The sequence below is a fragment of the Acanthaster planci genome, linkage group LG12 (genome assembly GCF_054643075.1).
Source record: "Acanthaster planci isolate LZ-2023a linkage group LG12, COTS_SCS, whole genome shotgun sequence".
In the NCBI taxonomy this organism is placed as follows: domain Eukaryota; kingdom Metazoa; phylum Echinodermata; class Asteroidea; order Valvatida; family Acanthasteridae; genus Acanthaster; species Acanthaster planci.
This window is the reverse complement of record NC_141788.1, coordinates 8,851,950-8,872,090: the sequence shown is the minus strand read 5'-3', so window position 1 is coordinate 8,872,090 and position 20,141 is coordinate 8,851,950. Positions and strand designations below refer to the sequence as shown.

The 20,141-nt window shown below is 42.9% G+C and overlaps 2 protein-coding genes across 2 annotated transcripts; both read right to left on the bottom strand.

The window, feature by feature from the left end:
- Nucleotides 1-382: 382 nt before the first annotated feature.
- LOC147797126 (cholinesterase-like) lies at nt 383-9,127 on the bottom strand. The gene is made up of 10 exons (XM_087143826.1): nt 9,023-9,127; nt 7,731-8,254; nt 7,127-7,280; nt 6,615-6,692; nt 6,100-6,218; nt 5,468-5,638; nt 4,994-5,243; nt 3,907-4,288; nt 3,224-3,405; nt 383-2,766 (listed from the first exon to the last, which is right to left on the bottom strand). Exons 2-10 carry the CDS (start codon nt 8,106-8,108, stop codon nt 2,657-2,659), a joined length of 1,824 nt encoding a protein of 607 aa, XP_086999952.1. The 5' UTR covers nt 8,109-8,254; nt 9,023-9,127; the 3' UTR covers nt 383-2,656.
- Nucleotides 8,806-17,251, bottom strand: LOC147797125 (cholinesterase-like). The gene is made up of 9 exons (XM_087143831.1): nt 16,549-17,251; nt 15,276-15,428; nt 14,669-14,746; nt 14,166-14,284; nt 13,599-13,769; nt 12,864-13,113; nt 11,918-12,302; nt 11,238-11,419; nt 8,806-10,846 (listed from the first exon to the last, which is right to left on the bottom strand). The coding sequence occupies exons 1-9, from the start codon at nt 16,922-16,924 to the stop codon at nt 10,737-10,739; spliced, it is 1,824 nt and encodes a 607-aa protein (XP_086999957.1). The 5' UTR covers nt 16,925-17,251; the 3' UTR covers nt 8,806-10,736.
- Nucleotides 17,252-20,141: the final 2,890 nt, after the last annotated feature.

Below are 20,141 nucleotides of genomic sequence, written 5' to 3'. Positions count from 1 at the left end.
GACCGGGATCGAGACAAAACGGCGAGGGCGTGGTGACCGTCGTAAATACGGGAATTTGGAGATCCCACAAAATGACACTAGATTCAATTCACAAGCTGTCTCTTCCGGAACAAAATTCAGCTCTTCACTTCACTTGGCCTGGACAAACTTTTCTTACAAGTGTCGCTCCACAGGTTGAAATGGTGCAGAAGTCAACAAGTCAGAGACTTCTCACAGCCCACGTACAGTAGACTCTCTGTTTTTCTCGTTTTTTCGAGTCTCGAATTCTTCCAGAAATTCCTTCTGTCACGAAGTCAGATATCTTTTAGCATGAACAGTGATTACCTCAACACAGGAATTTCAAAAGACAGAACTCACGAAGGAAGGACTGCGGAGACAAAGGTTAACCTAATCAAAATTAAATTGATCTTTCGAAAAACAGAAAACACAACAAAAGTATTCTATTTACAAAGGACAAATTACAATCATAAATGCGCTGAAATAATAAAAGGGATACCAGTATCCAACTGAAATGTCCGGAGGGGCGTTGCGATGGGAGCCTGGTACGGCCGCCGCGGCTGGTCTTGGGTCCAAAGCGGGAGATGGTGGTCATCCAGGCTGACCATCATGGTCTTGATAGACCGTGGTGAGCGGCAGGTCTCGGTCTTGAGCGGGCCTCACAGGAATCCAAACGGAAGCTCGGGCTTGATGTGACTTGATCTTGACCGTATCACGGCCCTTTGGCGTGGGCCATGCGAGCCGCTGACGGTCGGTGGAAGGCTGGAGAGCGGCAGCAGATGATACGCCCCTCGTGGAAAGTACAACTCTGCCGCGACGTCGACAAACCCACGTTTATAAGAGAACGTGTCACAATGCTATACAGCCAAAAGGAATGTTATGCACGCAAGGACTGGAAAATATGCTATTCTTCTAAAGCGCATGTAACACCTTCTCATTACGTACGTTTCTTAAAATAGACAATTTAGCATGACTTAATCTTACAAGAAACTTCCCAAACATAACGGGAAATATCGTCAGCTTGTAAACAAGAAATTTTCCCGGACTTACAACGACAATAATCATGACTGCTCATTCACTGTGGCCTGGGGTCAAACGCGCAGGTCACACACAGAATCGTGTGCGGTGCCGTAACAGAGACTGTGTGTGTAGACATTATAACTTCAAACAGAAGGTGAACAGACAGTGCATTTCTGTGTCACCGCAATTGCAGATGATACCAACGAGCTTGCACATCAAGTAGAGAAAACCGATGAAAGATTTGCTACAAATCGCCAATACGAACAGTAGAAACGATACGTGAAACTTGTACGAACAGCGCATTGGGCCCAATATTGATATGCTGTCTGAATGGTTCATTAAAGAAAAAATTCGTGGAGTCGTGGAGAAATCTAAGGTTTTACTAAATGTAGCGTGGACTATGGCACCCACATTAACAAGCAAGATCATTTTTAAAAAGTTCACATCTACAGCTGAATTTTATATTCATTTAAGAAGAGCTTCGAACTTGCTCTAGAATAGGGCTGAAAGTGGCTCACTTTTGGAGTATTTTTTTATCTTGTCGCCATCACAGCCCTGCTTCTACAACTGCTGTTAATTAATGCGCAAAATCACCAAACGAAGGACTCTGATTCCAAACAGCAGTCATTTAACATTACAAGTAATGGAAACGCACACTGAGAAAATGATTAAGTTACCAAAAATCAACTTATAAAACAATAAAGATAGAGTGAGAGAGGAAATATTTAGCCAGGCAGGAACATGTAGTGAATAAAATAACGTACAAGAACTGAAAAAGACACATCGAAATATAAACAGTACGTAAATGAGAATTGTGAGATAAGAACGCCATTTATTACAAAATATAGAGACGACATTGGACTGAATATCTTATGTATCGTACGTTTTGGGGTAGAATTGCAACATCATGCGCACTGTATATAGTGTAACTGCGTCTTGATGGGGGTATTATAGAGAAGGGCAGGAATTGGTTATGTGTTTCCAAGCCTTCTTCTATTTAGAAATTAAATGGATTTGATTTATCCTTTATGAAATATCTATAGAACAAAACGTCAGCACGGAATACATTTTGTATCTACATTATTTCGGTTTTTACAAAACTGTTACCATTTCTACCACGCTGTATAAAATAAAAACAGTACCACATTAAGTATTGCATATTACAAACAGGGTTGTGCCAGTTATTCGAATTTTTGGATATTCGATCCTTTATCGATATTAAAATGTTACTTTTTGAATGGAATACTCGGAGGTGAAATGAAACCAAAAGGGGAAAATCTAATTACTAGGTTGCAAAGTTGCACTCTAGAAGTATATTTCAAGATATCTGAGTAAACATAAGGCAGCTGAATGCTTGGGCTCATAGTGCTGCCAAAAACTACTAATTTTGTTTCATCTGCTTTTTGGGAATTCGGTAAAACTGAATATTTGAGCAATGGAAAGTCAGATATTCGGATATTCACTCACCTGAATTGCCTCAGCCTTAACTTCGTTCAATTTCTGCTGGGTTGCTTAATTAAGGTAAAGAGTAAATATAAAGAAAACACATCCGCCCCATTTACTTGCTGAAATGCAGCAATTCATTCGGAAAAAAATATGCAGGGGGTTCAACACCGAGAAGGAACAGGCAAGCGAAGTTTTACAGTTCCTCTTTGTATTTGGTGAACTGCGTCTTCCAGTCTTCCATGTCCGTGTACTTCCAACGGTAGAAAGCGTCTTTCCATTCCAGTTCGACAGTATCCTGGTCAGCTGGTCAAAGAAATAGAGAAAGAAATCTCTTTTTAAATACATCGACGCACGAAAAGCAGATTTCGAAATTGTCCTTTCTCTATCAAGCAAAGCGAAATCAAGCCATACCAGGAACATCCTTCTTGTACCTAAATATAGTTTGGCACACACAGCAAAGTTAGGATGGTTTTTACAATCGGCAGCTACACAATGCGTGTAAAATGGATAACCTGTCCCTCTGGCATTACAAACAAAGTTTAAGGCTAAGACCCCAGACCAAATCTTTTCCAGGACTTTTCTATATATGCCAAAGCTATGACGCTTATAAAATGTTATCAGTGCCTGCTCATGGGCTGCATGGAAGAGTGGCAAAGTTTAAAGATTCACACATATATAAAATATTCCACGTTTTAGAGGGATCTTATTTTTAAAACCCTTTATTTTCAAATAAATATGAGCTCTCCAGGTCATCAGTTACCCAGCATGGTCCTGATCTGGACTGAAAAGATGTTCCAGAAGTGGCATTCTCGGCTCTTGAGGGCTCTCTTGATCGTGAGGTTCAAGTCGAGCTCTTTGTAGCTCAACTCGGGGACAGTAAACTTGGGCCAGAAACCCATGTCGGGTTCAGACGGTGAATTCTGACTATCGAGGCTGGGATTTCTATCAAAAAATAAAGGAAAAGTTGCTGTTCTAGTTAGAACAATGTGCAGTTTTTTTGTTTCGTTTTTCGATTTTGTTTTATTCCCTTCCTTTTCCTTATACGCATCTTACGTTCCCACATGCCATGACTAGAATATGGGTGCGGGCGTGTCATACGTAGTGTGGACCTCTACGCAAAAGCCGTCCACGTGATGTAGGATGCGATGGCGAAGTGCGGACTCGCACACATCCACACAATGTTCCCCCCTCTCCCCAAAAAAGTTTCAGAGGCAGTTAGGGGTCAACATTATTTAGGCCTATCTGTGGCAAAATGAAGAGGAACAGTCCAGGGAATCACTATCAAAAATCCAGCTCGAACGAGTTATCCTAGTTAGAGAAAAAGCAATTTCCTCAAGTTTCCTTAACCACAGGAGAACAAAGGAAAGTACATGTACACATTTTCTATGTAAAACAGGTATTTGTGTGTGTGTGTGTGTGTGTAGGGGGGTTCTTCATACTCACCCAGTCTTTGCAAAAGTGGTCCAGAATTCCATGAACTTCACAGAAAGTGCCACGTCGTCGCGGTACTGATCCATGAATGGCTGAAAGGGGGGCGAAAATGGCATGCCAAACACGTACCAGAGGTCTGCTGCGTGGGTCGCCCCCATCCAAGATGGAGTCCACTCAAATTCATTTACCCGTGTCATCTGGTACATGAAGATGTCGTCGCCGCTTTGGGCGTGGTAGCGCGCCACTTGATCGGTTCCGCTGACAATATAGAAATCGGCGAGATACTCCACGTACGATTTGAAATAATTGGCAGTTCGGTTGTCGTCATGGGACCAGTCGACGTACTGTTGTTTGATAGCATCCATTAGTAGGGCATTGGAGGCCTCCGAGTTCCCTGCAAACACACACGAAATCGAAAGGAAGTGACGTTTTTCCGGCTTTGTCCTTTTGTGTTTGTATGTTTTCAAAAAATCTTGTCGGTTCGATAACTTGAGAAGTACTTTGGACAAAAACTTCAAATTTGGTTTGTGGATTGTTCTTGGTAATCCTGGGCAGACAGTGGCTATGGAGCCAAAATGTCCAAGTCAAAGTCTCTACGGCCAAAACAATATAAATCTTCTTAGCGCGATAACTTGCGTGGGAACTTCAAAATTTGGTTGTGGAATGCTCTCGAATGCTCTTGCTTGTTTTATAAGGATCTAGATCTCAATTAATCGCTCCATTCATTAGGTGGATTCTCGTGTCAGTGAACCAACGACGGATTACTGACAGGTCCCTGGGCCGAAAGGTCACAGGTCAAAATAGTTAAAACAATATAGATCCTGTTAACTCGATAATCTTTTTAGAAATACTTTGCGTATCAATGTTATGTGGCTTGTGCGTGGTTGTTGGTAATTCCACAATGGCTAAATCCATTTAGAAAAAAACTTGTTTGTGTTCTTATGATTAAAGCTGTGGGCTTAGGCATATGTTTGGTGGGAAATTGGTTTGTTAACGCTTCGTCCTTGTCGCTAGCTCGTTTCTCTTCCAAGCGGTCACTACGAGGCCCATTCAAAAGTTTCGCCATAATTTGTGAGGATTTCATTAAAGACTTTCTCACCGTAAAAAAAATTGGCTACTTCTGCGGACAGGGCTCGGTCGAAATCCTCCTTCGTCAGGAAGGGCGGTTCCTCCTTAGCCCCTGGTCCAAAAGCTGGGTGAGTTGGTACAAAAATAGTTCCCTCGTCTCTGTTCGTCCCAAGGAGGATTGGGGCGTGGTTGTACCGCCCGGTGGCGTACAGGTTGGCCGGCGTGTCGTCCAGGAAGGTCCCATCAACTACCACCGGAGGCACGGTAGTAGTGATTCCTGGCTGTGGTCGTAAAGGTGGAGGATACGCCAGTGTTACACCCGACAATTTCAATCCTGAGGTTTGCAACCACGGCTTGCAGCCTGCGTCTATTGCCTTCTTACTTTTCATTTGTTTTTTTCTAAAACCGAAACCCGGTGTTGTATTTTTGGAAACGACTTTTGAATAAACTTACAAGGACTTGGTTTGTTTAAACTCTCAGCAATTTGATGGAACTCGAACAATACCGGTTCTGATGCGTTAAAAACATCCATCGCGTCCTGCTGTCTCAGACAATCCACCAGAGCGGCGCTGTCCGGTGCACTGCAGCCGAGTCTCTCCCCCATTTCAAAGGCCTGCTGTCGGAGCCGGTCCCGTTTCCCGTCTGTAAACGCCCACGGCGAAAACGCGGTGCCACTCTGAGCAACCAACAAGACATAAAATGAGATGCCATTTTTTAAAATCAATTAATGTAATTCCACAAACGAATCGGAGATTCTAATTGTTTCACGAGAGACTCGGTTTCATTTTTGTGGCCTGCACCAAAATTCAGTTACAATTTTCCCAGCCCAGGCTATGCTGAGTCCTTATCAGAACTATGTAGCCTAAGTACCACCTTTCTTTGGTTGTAATGCCTTTTGACGTCTTGATGTATTTTCCAAAAGTTATCAGGAGTAGTTCCAAATTCAGAAAACGACCATCCATATTGACTTCGAACGCGTCCCTTTCACGAAGTTGGCTTGATTTAGATACTGCACTGGCCAGCCTTGTGAGCAATTGCACGGAGCAGGGAGATGCAAGAGTCTGTTTGCACGAGCAGCCTCGCTCTCAGTCCCAACACCGAAATGAATGCGGGATTGTGTCAGGGAAAGAAACCCACCTGCATTATGGCTTGCTGAAATAGCCCCCGCGACATCTGTGACAGTACCAGGAGGCTGATGCTGGCCGACCCGGCACTCTCACCGAAGATGGTAATCCGTTCGCTGTCCCCACCGAAGGCTGTTGAAGGACACGAAAATATTGTGGGAACGGGTGATGTCAACCCACGGAACCGGATGCACGGTGTTTTCTCCCCCTGGTTACGCAGGGAAGACTGTGATCGCGCCACAGCTCTGGACCGCACCAGTAACGATGTTGTTTGGCTCAAATTAGCAGTCCTGTATTTTAAATTTGATTTTTCTTTCAGCCCACTTGGTCTGAACTTGGTAAATAATGTGAAAGGTCACGTTCCTTCAAATTATTACAAATGAATATGTCTGTCTATTTCGTTAACTGCAGGCAGTGTTCAAAATTCAAAGTTGTCAAAATGAAATGTTTCGACCCAACAGGCAGTGCAGAACAAATGAGAAATTTTTAGAAAACTTTAAATCCGGACAATACAAAATGTGACCGGACCTGCTATGTTCTTCTTGATCCACTCAAGAGCAAATACTTGGTCAAGAAGTCCTGCGTTACCCGGTACCACCTCATCTCCTGTAGTGTATAAGAAAAAAACGAGACAATCCATATTCTGTCAGCTCATGGAGCCAGACATAGCTATGGGCTAGACGTTTTGCACACTGAGCAACTGTGATATGCACTGAAGTTCGACGAACAGCGAAAAAAATTGTTTTTGACTGCAGGTTAATGGCCAATCAATGCATCCGTCAGCACAAAGTCAGCTGATGGCTTCCGTCCAATGCGTAGGCTTTATTTCTTCCATTGACGACTCAATACAGACATCGGGCGCTAGTTTGGGTAAACATCTGTTACTCCTCGCAGAGAGCCGATAACAAAGTTTCTGCTATTTTCATTGACTGGATCAATGTACTAATACCTGATGTAACTGCTGTTGGGCTGTACAATGGGCGAACTGAAATTACTACTATCACCAGTCACCTTCAACAAAGACGATCGTTTGTAAATACCTGTTGTCATAAATCCAAAGACGTTCAATCGGTAGTTGATACTGACGACTATGACGTCCCCAAAGGCGACCATTGGCTGTATGTAGTATTGTACGGAGGACCCAAAGACGAACCCACCCCCGTGTATCCAGACCATGACGGCAGCGCCTCCTTCCTGTAAACAGGTAGACAAATTGACAATTGCTCGCTTAATTTTTATATTATTGATACAAAGCGTCTGCTGTTGGAGCACATGCTCACGTAACACAAATGATTTCTCGGCTCGAGACAGAATACTCGAAATCTGTTAGAGTTTACCAAACCAGATTTAATCTTTTTCTTTTTTGAACCCTTGTTCCAATCCTCTTGCTACTCATGACAAAAGAATAAGATGCTGGTACATGTACACTGTATTTCTATGTCATTCAAATATGTACCTATATCGCCTGAATTTGAAATACGTAGGTCTAAACGACAGCTGGAGGTCAATGGTTGCTGATGTTGCTGCCCTCGTTGTAATTGCCCGTTGTTGGCTACTGTTGGCTTTGACCCTCAACATTTTGTTTGGCCTTTTCACAGCACAGTGTCTTTGTTGGCAAGGAGAAAATTGCGATTTGTCACTTACGATTGCTGGTCTTGGTGCATAGATGTTTAGATACAAGCAGTCTTCACTGACACTTGGCAGCGGAGGTAGGATATTGCCCGGCACAACGGCTTGCACACAGGAATCCCTGAAGTAGGTGGCGTTGTAGGTCCCGTCCCAAGGTTCTTTGGTCACCGGGGGCTTGAAACGTAGCGGCCCCACGGGTGGCTGGGCGAACGGTATACCCTTGAACACGTCGATGGTCTTGTTCTCCAAGAACTCTGACTCCTCAAAGAACTCGGTGGTACCGATCAGTTTGCCACCTTCCACCGTGACCTCTGGTTGGATTTGAGCGACACCCGGTCCCACCAATGTGCAGACAGCGAGAATGACTCGCACCAACAAGTGGTCTTTGCTCATGTTTAGAACGATGTGGTTCAGTTGAATTATGAAGTTTGCTTTTGTTGCCCAAATTCGAGCCAAAATTTCTAGTATAGCTTCACGCTAAATGCAGTACTCGCGTGACTGTCTGTCCTCGATGTTTGCAATTTGATGTCAAGTAGGGCCTATAAAGAAGATGCCTTCGAACTTAATTTGGTTAATATTTGATTGGTCTGGTTCCTTGACCTTTCAATGTTTCAACCCCGGTCAAAAAATGCATGACGCAAAGTTACGGTGCCCCATGCCGGTTAGTTTTTCCAAACCCAGATTCATCAAAACCTTGAGTGAACGTGAAAATAAATTTTCAAAACTCATTAAAGGTGAATTAGATGAAGGTAAATTAGATCATATTTTTATGCAACGTGAAGGCTTGTGCGTGGTTTTTATCCGGCTAACGAGTCACAAACTTTTTTACAGTTACTCCTAAAATTGATCACCTAAAGAAACTGTCAAATGACGCTTACAAGCGGTCACTTTCGGCCGCCGTCAAATCCTGACCACGTTGAATCCAAAAAGGCTCTAACACTGTCACGTCGGATAACTGCAACAGAAGTAACTATTTACACGACACCCTTGAAACAGACACTGGTCATGCGGCAACTCATGGCTGTTTACATGCAGACGAATGATTCTCAGCTTTTTCTGTCGATAATAACTGACCGTCGTACCTCGGAAGTTTCTTCTGTTTGCCTTGGTTTATTTGTTAACACGTAATTATTTTTTGGATGTGATCACATGAGAAAGGTAATTAGTGGCATATGAACGTCACTGTGAAATTTGCATACAGTTGCATTCGCTAACTGCCTCATGTGAAATAATTACTTATAAAACATTAATTGGTGTGCACAAGTATATAAGATACAAAAGTAATTCAGAGGGGTGGCAAATCAAACCTTCTCGTCGATGCAATTGTGAACGACTCATTTGCTGCTTCCTTTCGTCAGGAGCCTTTGAACTAATCCTTTAGGCAAGTCTAGTTATTTCACAGTCAGTTACCAGTCATGATACTATAGTCTTCATGTCAAAGTCCTTTGAGGGGTCCAAAGATGAACCAATCACATGAAGAGAATTTATTTATCAGTACCAAGGTCAACCAGCGTCGTCGTTGAGGTCGATCAGTGCAAACTATGTCTAATTGTTTGCTTTTGGAGTCACACTGCTTAGCCTATAACTTCTCACAGAGTGTAAAAGACCTCGCACTTCACATGACTGAAAAAGTCTGTGTCACCGTGATTACAGACAATAGCAAGCAGCTTGCATAAGTTAGAACAACATCCGGTGGCAGATTTGCTACAAATCACTCATATGAATTAGTCAAAAACAGTACATGAAATTTGTACGAAACAGCTAGTGCATTGATTACATGCTGTCTGTATAGCTAAAGAAACTTCGGAGGCATGTAAAACATCTGAGGTTTTACTAATACACCGTGGACTACAGAAACCATCACATCAATGGTTACGTACAGGCAAGATCTTTTTTTTTTTGATTCTGGTGTCACCATCACAGCCCTTCTTCTACAGCAACTGTTAACGCGAAACGAACGATTCTGATTCCAAACAGAAGTAATTTAACATTTAAATTAAGCATATAAAATACAGTAAGAACCTGACTAAATGAACAAAATGAATATAAAAACAATAAGAATAGCGTCAGAGAGGAAATATTTAGCCAAGCAGGAAAATCAATACGGAATAGAATACCGTAGCAAGCCAAAATGGATTGAAACAGACGTATCAAAAGATGAACAGTCTGAAAATCATGAAGAATAAGGAATCATAAATATAGCGACGACATCAGAATTTTTTGGTTTGTTTGTTTGTTTTTTTTTTTGTTTATGGTTAGTTTTGTAGTAGGATTCAGCTCCTGGAACACCATGCACGTTGTAGAGTGTAACCTCGTCTTGGGGGGGGGGGTATAATAGAGAAGTGCAGGAACTGGTTATGTGTTTTCAAGCCTTGTTCTACTTGTTCAATTAAATCGATTGGATTTTATTGTCTAAAGAAAAAGCCTCAGCACTGTCTACATTTCGTCTCTGTTTCGGTTTTAAAGAATTCTACTTTCTATTTCAACTACTCTGTATAAAATAAAAAATGTCAGATTCAGGACTGCATATGTCAGACAGGGCTGGGCCAATTATTCGAATACTCGATCCTTTGTTCATTGGAATGGAATACTCGGAGGTGAACAGCAATGGGGGAATCTAATTACTAGGTTGCAAAGTTGCACTCTAGAAGTATATTTCAAGATCTCTGAGTAAGCATAAGGCAGCTGAATGCTTGCGAACATAGTGCAGCCAAAACTTGCATTTGAAACTTGTTGTTTTATCTGCTTTTGTAGGAATTTGGTAGAACTGAATAATCGATCGATGGTCAAAGCTTAGCACAATAAGTTGAATTGACTCAGCCTTAACCTCTTTCCATGTGTGCGATGTTGTTTTAGGTAAACAGTAATATCTAGAAAGCGCATGCATACGTTTTAAGTCATTGTTTTGTGTAATACCCAGTTGAAAGGCTCAAAGCCCATATATTTTCTAAAATGCAGCAATTCATTCGGCAAATTTGTGTAGGGGGGTTCTATACTTGGAATTATCAGGCAGGAGGAGTTTTACAGTTCCTCTTTGTATTTGGTGAACTGCGTCTTCCAGTCTTCCATGTCCGTGTACTTCCAACGGTAGAAAGCGTCTTTCCATTCCAGTTCGACAGTATCCTGGTCAGCTGGTCAAAGAATAAAGAGAAGTCCCTTTTTATAAAAATCAACCCACGAAAAGGAAATTTTGAAATTGTCTTTTCTCTATCAAGTGTATCGAAATCAAGCCATACTAGAAACATCCATCTTGTACTCGGGGAACACACAATAAGGTTAAGATGATTTTACGATTGGTGTAGATATGCGTGTATTGGATTACATTTCCTTCTGGCTTTGCGAAAAAAAAACTTGGAGGCTTTTAAAAACCACAAAACAAATCCTTCTAAATGATGGCACTTGTAACATGTTGTCATTCCTGTGCCCGGGTTGCAGAGAAAAGTGGCTAAGTCTGAAGATTGTTTATATACAAATATATATATATATATTCATCAAAATAAGACTTTTAGGATCGTCCGTTACCCAGCATGGTCCTGAGCTGAACTGTAAAGATGTTCCAGAAGTGGAATATTTGGCTCTTGAGGGCTCTCTTGTTCGTGAGGTTCAAGTCAAGCTCTTTGTATTCCAACTCGGGGATAGTAAACTTGGGCCAATAACCCATATCGGGGTCAGACGGTGAGTTTTGAGCGTCGAAACTGGGGTTTCTGTGAAAAAAACAGGAAATGTCGTTTAACGGTCCTGAACGTTGTCTCTATATTGGTTTTATGTGCATTTTCATCATATGGGTTGAGGATGCGCCAATGACAGGACGATAGTGTAGATACACAACGGATTATGTTCAGTGCTGACGGCTGGAGAATAGGATGTGTCGTCCATTTCCCACAGTGCAATGCGACAAATGACCTCGCCGCAGCACCCTTTCGGAGGAGCACTTTGCTGTGAATCGAATCGCCTGGGACGGGGATACACTGTAAACTTTCCTTCGGTGAAATAGTCTTGCCAGTCTTGAAAAGAGACTAGTCTCCACGCCTTGTGAAAGCTTCCCTTGGTGAAATGTCAGAATTTACTTTCCTTTGGAAAAAGAAAATCCTCCAGAGCCAAGATTTTAGATGCTATTCAAGCCGGCTTTAATTTCTTTCGGCATGTTGTGTAACAAAAATTAGCAGCCAGCATTGGAAGCGAATTCCCCATGCATAACTTACCCAGTTTTCGCAAAAGTGGTCCAGAATCTCATGATTTGGACACAGAGTGCCACGTCCTCTCGGTACTGGTCAAGAAATGGCCGGAAGGCAGACTCAAATGGCATGCCAAACACATACCACATGTCTGACGCGTGGGTCGCCCCCATCCACGAAGTCTCATAATACTTGTAGTCGTTAACCCGCGTCATCTGGTACAGGAAGACGTCGTCGCCGCTTTGGGCGTGGTAGCGCGCCACCCGGTCGGTTCCGCTGACAAAAGCGAAATCGCCGAGATACTCTACGTACGATTTGAGATAATTGGCGGTTTGGTTGTCGGCCTGGGACCAGTCGACGTACTGTTGTTTGATAGCGTCCATGAGTAGGGCATTTGAGGCCTCAGAATCACCTGCAAGACAGAAGTACATAATATACTGGTTTTCAGCTGCGCATGGCTGACATTAAGATCTGACGATTTTATTTGAACTGAGGGGAAAAAGGAATAAATACAAGAACCATGAGTCAAATGAAGGGTTTAATTTCAAAATGAGATATACCCATTTGAAAAACATGCAATTTTTCTACAATTATGAAAGATCGAAGAGCTTAGCAGTGTACCATTTATCCTTAAGCTTCGTGGTTACTGTACAGACTCATTAAAGTTATGTGGCGCTGTCTAAAAGCTGCAGAAGCTGATGGCCGGCAACTAAGAGAGGGTAAGATTCTGAAAGATACCAAATTGGCACCTGTCGCATTTTGGAAATAAACTCTTCAGATCAGAAACCTCATGCTTTTATGTAAACCGTTTAAAAAGGTCTAGAAATCTGTTAAGTAAAAAATAGAAAAAGAAGGAAGTAAAAATCAGTGCGACACATTTCATTTCGTTTCCAGTGTCTGACAGGAGTCGTGGATAAGAACTTGGTTCCAAACTCTGGCAATAGTTCGTGCTGATCCTATTAGATTTCCTCACCGTAGAAACTATTGGCTACTTCTGCGGACAGGGCTCGATCGAAATCCTCCTTGGTCAGATAGGGCGGATTCTCGTTCGCCCCCGGACCGAGAAACGGGTTGTTCAACACAAAGGAGCTTCCTTCGGCACTAGTAAAACCGAGAAGGATCGGGACGTGGTTATACCGCCCGGTGGCGTAGAGGTTGGCCGGGGTGTCGTCCAGGAAGGTCCCATCAACTACCACAGGAGGCACGGCAACCGTGAGCCAAGCCTGAATGTGTAAAGTAAAGGCCAAAGACACTTCATGTTCCATTCAGCAAGTAGACCCACACGTTTGCAGCTGAATTGGGTTCTAATTCTCGTGCGAAAAAGAACTCCTTTCCACTAAACAGAGTACTGTTTCTCGGTATTATTACCATTAGCACTGATACACTACTTACTGTCCTTAAATCACCAATAGACCTTTTTTCAGTTTACAAACGATGACCGCCATTGTATGGCTGGTGGTCAGAGCCTGCGGACAGTTTAGCTCCGACTTGCCTCAGAATGTTGCTGATATGGTGTTAAAGTAAGAGGCATTTTCATGTACTATTTAGCAAAAGTAATATACTCTTTAGGGTTGTCATATATTCCACAGTTTGTTTTGACATTTTGTTGGCTGGTTTCTTACACAAGGCCAGCCATAGTTTTGCCAGCCAGTGGATGGCCAGAAAATTGCGTGTGTGACGTAGCGAAGACTTGGACGCCAATGGGTACCTCAACTGACACGTTAAGAACATCCATAACGTCCTGCTGTCTTAGACAGTCCACCAGAGCTGCGCTGTCCGGTGCACTGCAGCCGAGATTCTCCCCCATGTCAAAGGCCTGCTGTCGGAGCCGATCCCGTTTGCCGTCCGTGCACGCCCACGGAGAAAACGCAGTCCCGCTCTGAGCGAAAATAATACGCCGCACACACTTTTTAGTCGAAACCGGTCTCAATCTTCTCGGGGTGTCATTTCTTAATCAGTTGGTTCAACAAACAAGGCTTGCACTAATTTTGTGAAGAATAGGAAGGCCTAAACATGAATTTCCTTAAAAGTCTGGGCCCAGCCTTATTAAACATCTTTGGACGTCCATACGGAAGTTGGTTTGAAAAGTTGCCTTGTTTGCAAGTACATTCAAAAGAGACTTGCAAAGATCTGCTTTGTACGGAGCTCTGGAAGGGCCATTTGACACGTTGATCTCTTGACATATTTTATCTCATTTGGCACTTCCAGATCTCCACAGTTTTGCACATGTCACTTTCACTCCTGTAACTGAACTGAATCCGTTGACAAAACTCACCTGCATTATGGCATGTTGGAATAACCCCCGCGACATCTGTGACAGCACCAGGAGACTGACGCTGGCTGACCCAGCACTCACCCCGATAATGGTAATCCGTTCGCTATCACCCCCAAAGGCTATTGGAGAATCGGAAAAAATATTAGTGGCCGGGTAGCAGAAACCCATGCACGGTTAACAAAGTGTTGTCTCCTGCTGGTAACACAGGGACCACGCCAGTAACAATGTTGTTTGGCGCAAATAATTGGTCTTGTATTTTGAACAAGATTTCCAAATTGAACACTTGGTAACTTGATTAACAACTTGCTTAAAACAAGATTTTCTGTGGACTGGGAGAGATCAAGTTCTTTGAAATTTTTATCAAATGATAAAACTAACAAGCTTCCGTTGCAGGCACTCTTCAAAATTATTAGTTCTCCCAACAGACGTTTTGGCTTCCATTTTTCTAACCAGTAGAACAAACAAAAGTAGAATGTTTAAGCCCATAATTTAAAAAACCAGACCTGCTATATTCGTCTTGATCCACTCGAGGGCAAATACTTGGTCCATAAGGCCTGCGTTACCCGGTACCACCTCATCACCTGTATTAGAAACACGTCAATAAGGCAATACATTGGAATAGACGTATAAGTACATTGAAGGACTGCCATGTGCGTGGAAATTCACGACGAATTGCATGACGTTTGCCTTACGACTGCTCGGTGATGGCCAATCAGCGTTGATCTTCCAACATCATTAAGCCAGATGATGGTTTTCGAGCAGGCTCGATTAACGACTCCGATTTCCTGGCACTCGAGAATCACTTAAAACGTGCGCGGAAGCCTGAACATCGAACGCTCTTTTGGTGTGGTCTGTGTCACAGGTGCTTCTCTTAGGGCCTGTTTGTTTCACAGGCATCTGGATCTCGATCGGTGATCCCAGTTAGGCCCCGGTTCTGGTGTCAATGAACCAACGTCAGCTTACTGATGGCGATCCGGTTCCACGTGATACAAACCGGCGCTTAGCTGACTCGATGACAAGTTTACTAATACTTGGGATGTGCAATGGATGGAATAACTCCTACATAATAATGCAGAAGTCACTAAACAAAACCGATTGTTTTATAAATACCTGTTGTCAGAAATCCAAAGACGTTCAATCGGTAATTGATGCTAACAACTATGACGTCCCCAGAGGCGGCAAGTGGCAATCCGTTAAACCCCACGGAGGACCCAAGGAAGAACCCACCCCCGTGTATATAGACCATGACGGCAGGGCCCTTTCCTGTAAAGAGGTGTAACAAAAAATGTAAAATCGCTCGCTTAATAATATGGCTCCTGCTGCAGAACGTTCTCACATTACATTATAGTTGTTCTGGCAGCCATTTTCTGCTAGTGCTTTTGTTCCACAGGGATACGCGTGAGTAGAACTTGTTACCAACCCACCGTAACAAAAGCAATTACCGGAAAGATAGCTACCGTGGAGTGGCGTAGCCAGGCTTTTACTAGTGGGGGGGCACAAGGGGAAACCAGTTTTCAGTTTTATGGTGTTTTGGAGGGCACGCTTTTGTTAACCTTGTTCAATATCTATTCATCCACTGACTTGATTTTATTTCTTTTTTCGGGGGGGGGGGGCACCGGGAATTTGTGGGAAATATAACCGCTGTACAATGATCATGTAGCTGGAGACGGAATCCTCAAAGCTTACTGGTGATCCAAGTAACCATAAACTATGTTTTTGCCAGCCATATTTGAGAGTCAGATTTTGGCAACTCTCTCCTCCAATTGTGAATCCTTGGTGAATTGGCATTAACATTAGTTACAATACAAGGGTACAAATTAACAGAAATGACCATACGGATAAAATTCAAAAATGATATCACACTAGGTCATTCAATAAACGTATGACATTTGGATAAAAACTGTTCGAGGTACGGTTGGAATCAGATCAGATTGACCAATATCGTTTACCCGTTCTCATCATCTGAAATAAATTCTAGAAATGCCTCCATAATGGGAATCCGCAGAGCACTGAAAGTTCTCGGGTGTTATCTAGAAGATGTAGCCAGCTGCTCCAGTGTAAGATTGGAGGCAAAATATTGCACACAAAAAAGAAGGAAAATTGTTTGGAGATGAGTTGCACGGACACTTCTGTTCAGCTTCACATGCACCCACCCCATCGATGTTGTGTTTTCTTAATTCGTAAAATGTGTCTCACTAGTGTAATGCCTAGCGATAGCTGAAGGACTAATTTCATATGTCCTCAGTCACTGTTGGTGATTTTGTTGCTATTCTCGCATGTTGTTTTGGCTTTGACTACCAACGTCTTGATCAGGTCTACAGTGGGTAAGCACTTTGGTCAGCACAAAGTCGCATTGATAAAAGAGGGGAAAAAAGTGAGTCACTTACGATTGCTGGTTTTGGTGCAAAAATGTTCAGATGCAAGCAGTCTTCGCTGGTGTTCGGCATCGGAGGTACGCTCGGGTATTCGGCTTGAATACAAGAATCCCTGAAGTAGGTGGCGTTGTAGGTCCCGTCCCAAGGTTCTTTGGCCACTGGGGGCTTGAAACGCAACGGCCCCACGGGTGGCTGGGCGAACGGTATACCCTTGAACACGTCGATTGTCTTGTTCTCCAAGAACTCCGACTCCTCAAAGAACTCGGTGGTACCGATCAGTTTGCCAGCTTCCACCGTGACCTCTGGTCGGATTTGAGCGACACTCAGCCCCGCCAATGGGCAGACAGCGAGAATGACTCGCACCAAGAAATAGTTTTTACTCATTTTTCAGACTTATATTTTTGGTTTGGAAAGTCAAATTTGCTTGTCCAAGCAAACTGAGCAACATCGACGGGGGAAAATAGCTTCACACGCCGAATACAATACTCATGAATGCCCGTCCCTTATCTTTCTTTCGACGTCAGATAAAGAGTGTGACTTTGCATTAATTTGGGTTAATATTTGATTGGTCTGGTTCCCTGCCCCACGTTTCCTATATTAGGTCAGATAACAAGCTTTGCCCAAATAACACATGTGAGGTTGAAATGTTGTATGTCAGTTAGATTTTTAATATTTAGATTTGCAAAGGTGACGATAAGTATTGTGGCGGGACAACTGACACCTTTTGTGGCGGACCAGCAGACTGGCCTGATCGGAGATGGAATTCACCTGGCCTAACCCCACAAATATATTTATTTAACCTTACGCAAGAATGAGTGGCTATCCAAACGCAAGGGGGGGTATCAATTAATGAACGGTGGACTATGCCTTAGGGGCTGTTCGTTTGGTGGAAGTTTACCACCGCTCTGTGATTAGGTAATTGATCCCAATGCCAATAAAGATTACAATTAATGTCAATACAAGTGATACAGGACTGACTAAATCTCACGGTGACCAGTGATTTCTAAAGCAATTATATGATTGGTTTATTCAATGTCAGTGCTCAGTTATCCTTTATATACAACAGCAATTAACTATATAAAAAATTATCCTCACGGGGAGGTGGTCTTACGTGGTCAATTGCACCACGAACTTGATTAATCAGCCTTATCCTTAACCTTCGCCAGAATAACACTCACAGCGATCAGGGTAAACCTCACAGTGATCAGGGTAACCCTCACAATAACCAGGTAACCCTCACAGTGATCAGGGTAACCCTCAAATCTAAATAAATAATCTACCGATGGCTTATAACCGATAAGTCTTGACAACACAGGCAAATACAATCCTTGCAATTATACAACACAACAGGGTAGACTTATATAACATTAATCTATACTGCCTTACGAAGCAACACAGTTCCCAAACTACAAGGTTCAAGGTGACTTAGATAACCCTCACCCATTTCAAGTTATTACGAAATAACACAGGTAAGTTGCGAAGGCGATTATAGTAGACCTCACCAGACTGTAATGGAAACCTGCACCCAATAAACCTCAACGAGGAAAGCAAGCTCCCAGACCAGGTGACTGCAACCAACCGTTGCTATGCCAACAAGCATGGAACAACGGCACCCAATCCTTCTAGTGTAAGCTTCGCTAATTCCCCAATTAACTGGTTCACACGGGTTCCCTAACCCCATAATGTACCACTTCTTAAATAAACGAGACTGTCTAACGATCCCCCAATCTTCAAAGAGATCCGATATAATTGGCAGCTCCCGCAACTGAGAACAAGCACCACACTAACCGATCACACCATGCACACTTGAGGTAAATCCCCAACCACCAGCGGTCGTACGTCAGATTTACACTCGAAACTCAGAAGACTAGAGCTCTGGTTAGCACGCTGCCATATTGAGAAGTCCTGGCAACCCACGCAGCTAGCGCCCAGACCTAAGGTAATGCGCGCCTCTGATTGGTTGCCGCGGCATGTTTAATGCATGATTTAGACGTGCCTGAATTATTAATGACCCAGACTAAACACAAGTCTGCGCAGCTACCCTGTTTCGCAACAGTATTCAAAGAACTTATTCAGACAATTAAACCGGGTTAATCAGAGAACAAAAGGCACATTGTACTGTTGACATTTTCAAATATTTAACCATTCAACCGATATCGGCCAAACTGTTTCGGAAAGGTCTGGACAATTTCGGAAACAATTTTTGGACAATGGCGACTTCTAGACCAAACGATTTTCCAAAATAGTCGGAATTCTTTTGTCATGGACCTTGGCTAAGGACTGGGTAAACTACAATCGTCATAGATGGACATGGCACGATTTTTCCGAAAAAGCCACATCGTTCTCTATTTCAATTACATGTACCAATAAATAGGCCTAGGGTGAACAGTGTAAAGAATCCCAGAGCCAATACATTGATTATTGATTGATTGATCTGTGATCATGTATTACTACTTAGAAGTTACACTGCATAAAGAAGATAAAGGAAAAATACCCTTAAAACAATAAGAAAATACACAAAAAGCTTCCGATAGGTCACGGTTTTCGCCCAACAATGCACAAACTTAAAGAACTTTCGTAATTACTCCTAAAATCCGACCGACATAATAGCTGTAAAAGGACGCTTCAAAGCGACCACTCTTGATGTGCCACTATCGTGCACCTTGGATGCATGTATAAGAGCCGTAACTATTTACACTCAGTTAACCTGTAGGGACGACGTGAGCAGACCTTCGTATTTAGGCAACGCATGCGTGTTTCCAAATGCAGAAGAGTGGTTCACAGCTAAGTCTTTCAATAGCAACTGACCTTCGAGCCCGGCAGTTTGTTACGTGATTAGATGTTACGAACGAAAAGGTAATTTCAAGTGAGCCCCTGTGAAATCTCGCAAAGATGTATGTTAACTGCATCAAATGAATTATAGCTACTTTGAAAAATATATATTGACTCCCAAATCAGACTAAAAGTGAAGGGCCACGTTCTACGCCTCTACAAATTACTCCACACGATGGGTTTCATGGTAAAGTTGGGCCAAAAATGTCATATAATTATTACACACTTTCTTACAAATAATGCGCACATAGTGGGTTTACATACAGGGCCTCGGAGCAAAAAGGGGTATGGGCCTCGAGTGGAACCAAGAGAGGGCGCAATTTTCCTGGCAACAAGGGCCGAAACAGGACCCTGGGAGGAAGAAAATTGAAGGATTACAGCAGGCAATAATCCCTGGGATGATAGCTTGCTGTAATTTTTCAATCCTGACGAAGGTGCTTTGCTCCGAAAACTTGGGGCACTCCATCCGGTGATCACCTGTTCAATTTTTTCTACGCTTCTTAGAAAATGACTAGTTGCGGGTGATGACTTCATTGGTTCAGATTTCTTTCAACCCAAGAGGGCGCTGTGCGTGTTCAGGTAAGAATGATTCTGCACATTTTGGTGAATCGTTAAAGTTTTCCAAAAGTAATCCATTCAATTTTTGCCAAAAAGCTGGATACACCAAATGCTGTGAGTATGCCCTTTGATCTGTTATGATGAATTATCTGTCAGACATTATGCTTTATATGGCTGGTTGAAGTATTTTTCCCTGAACATGGTAAAATTT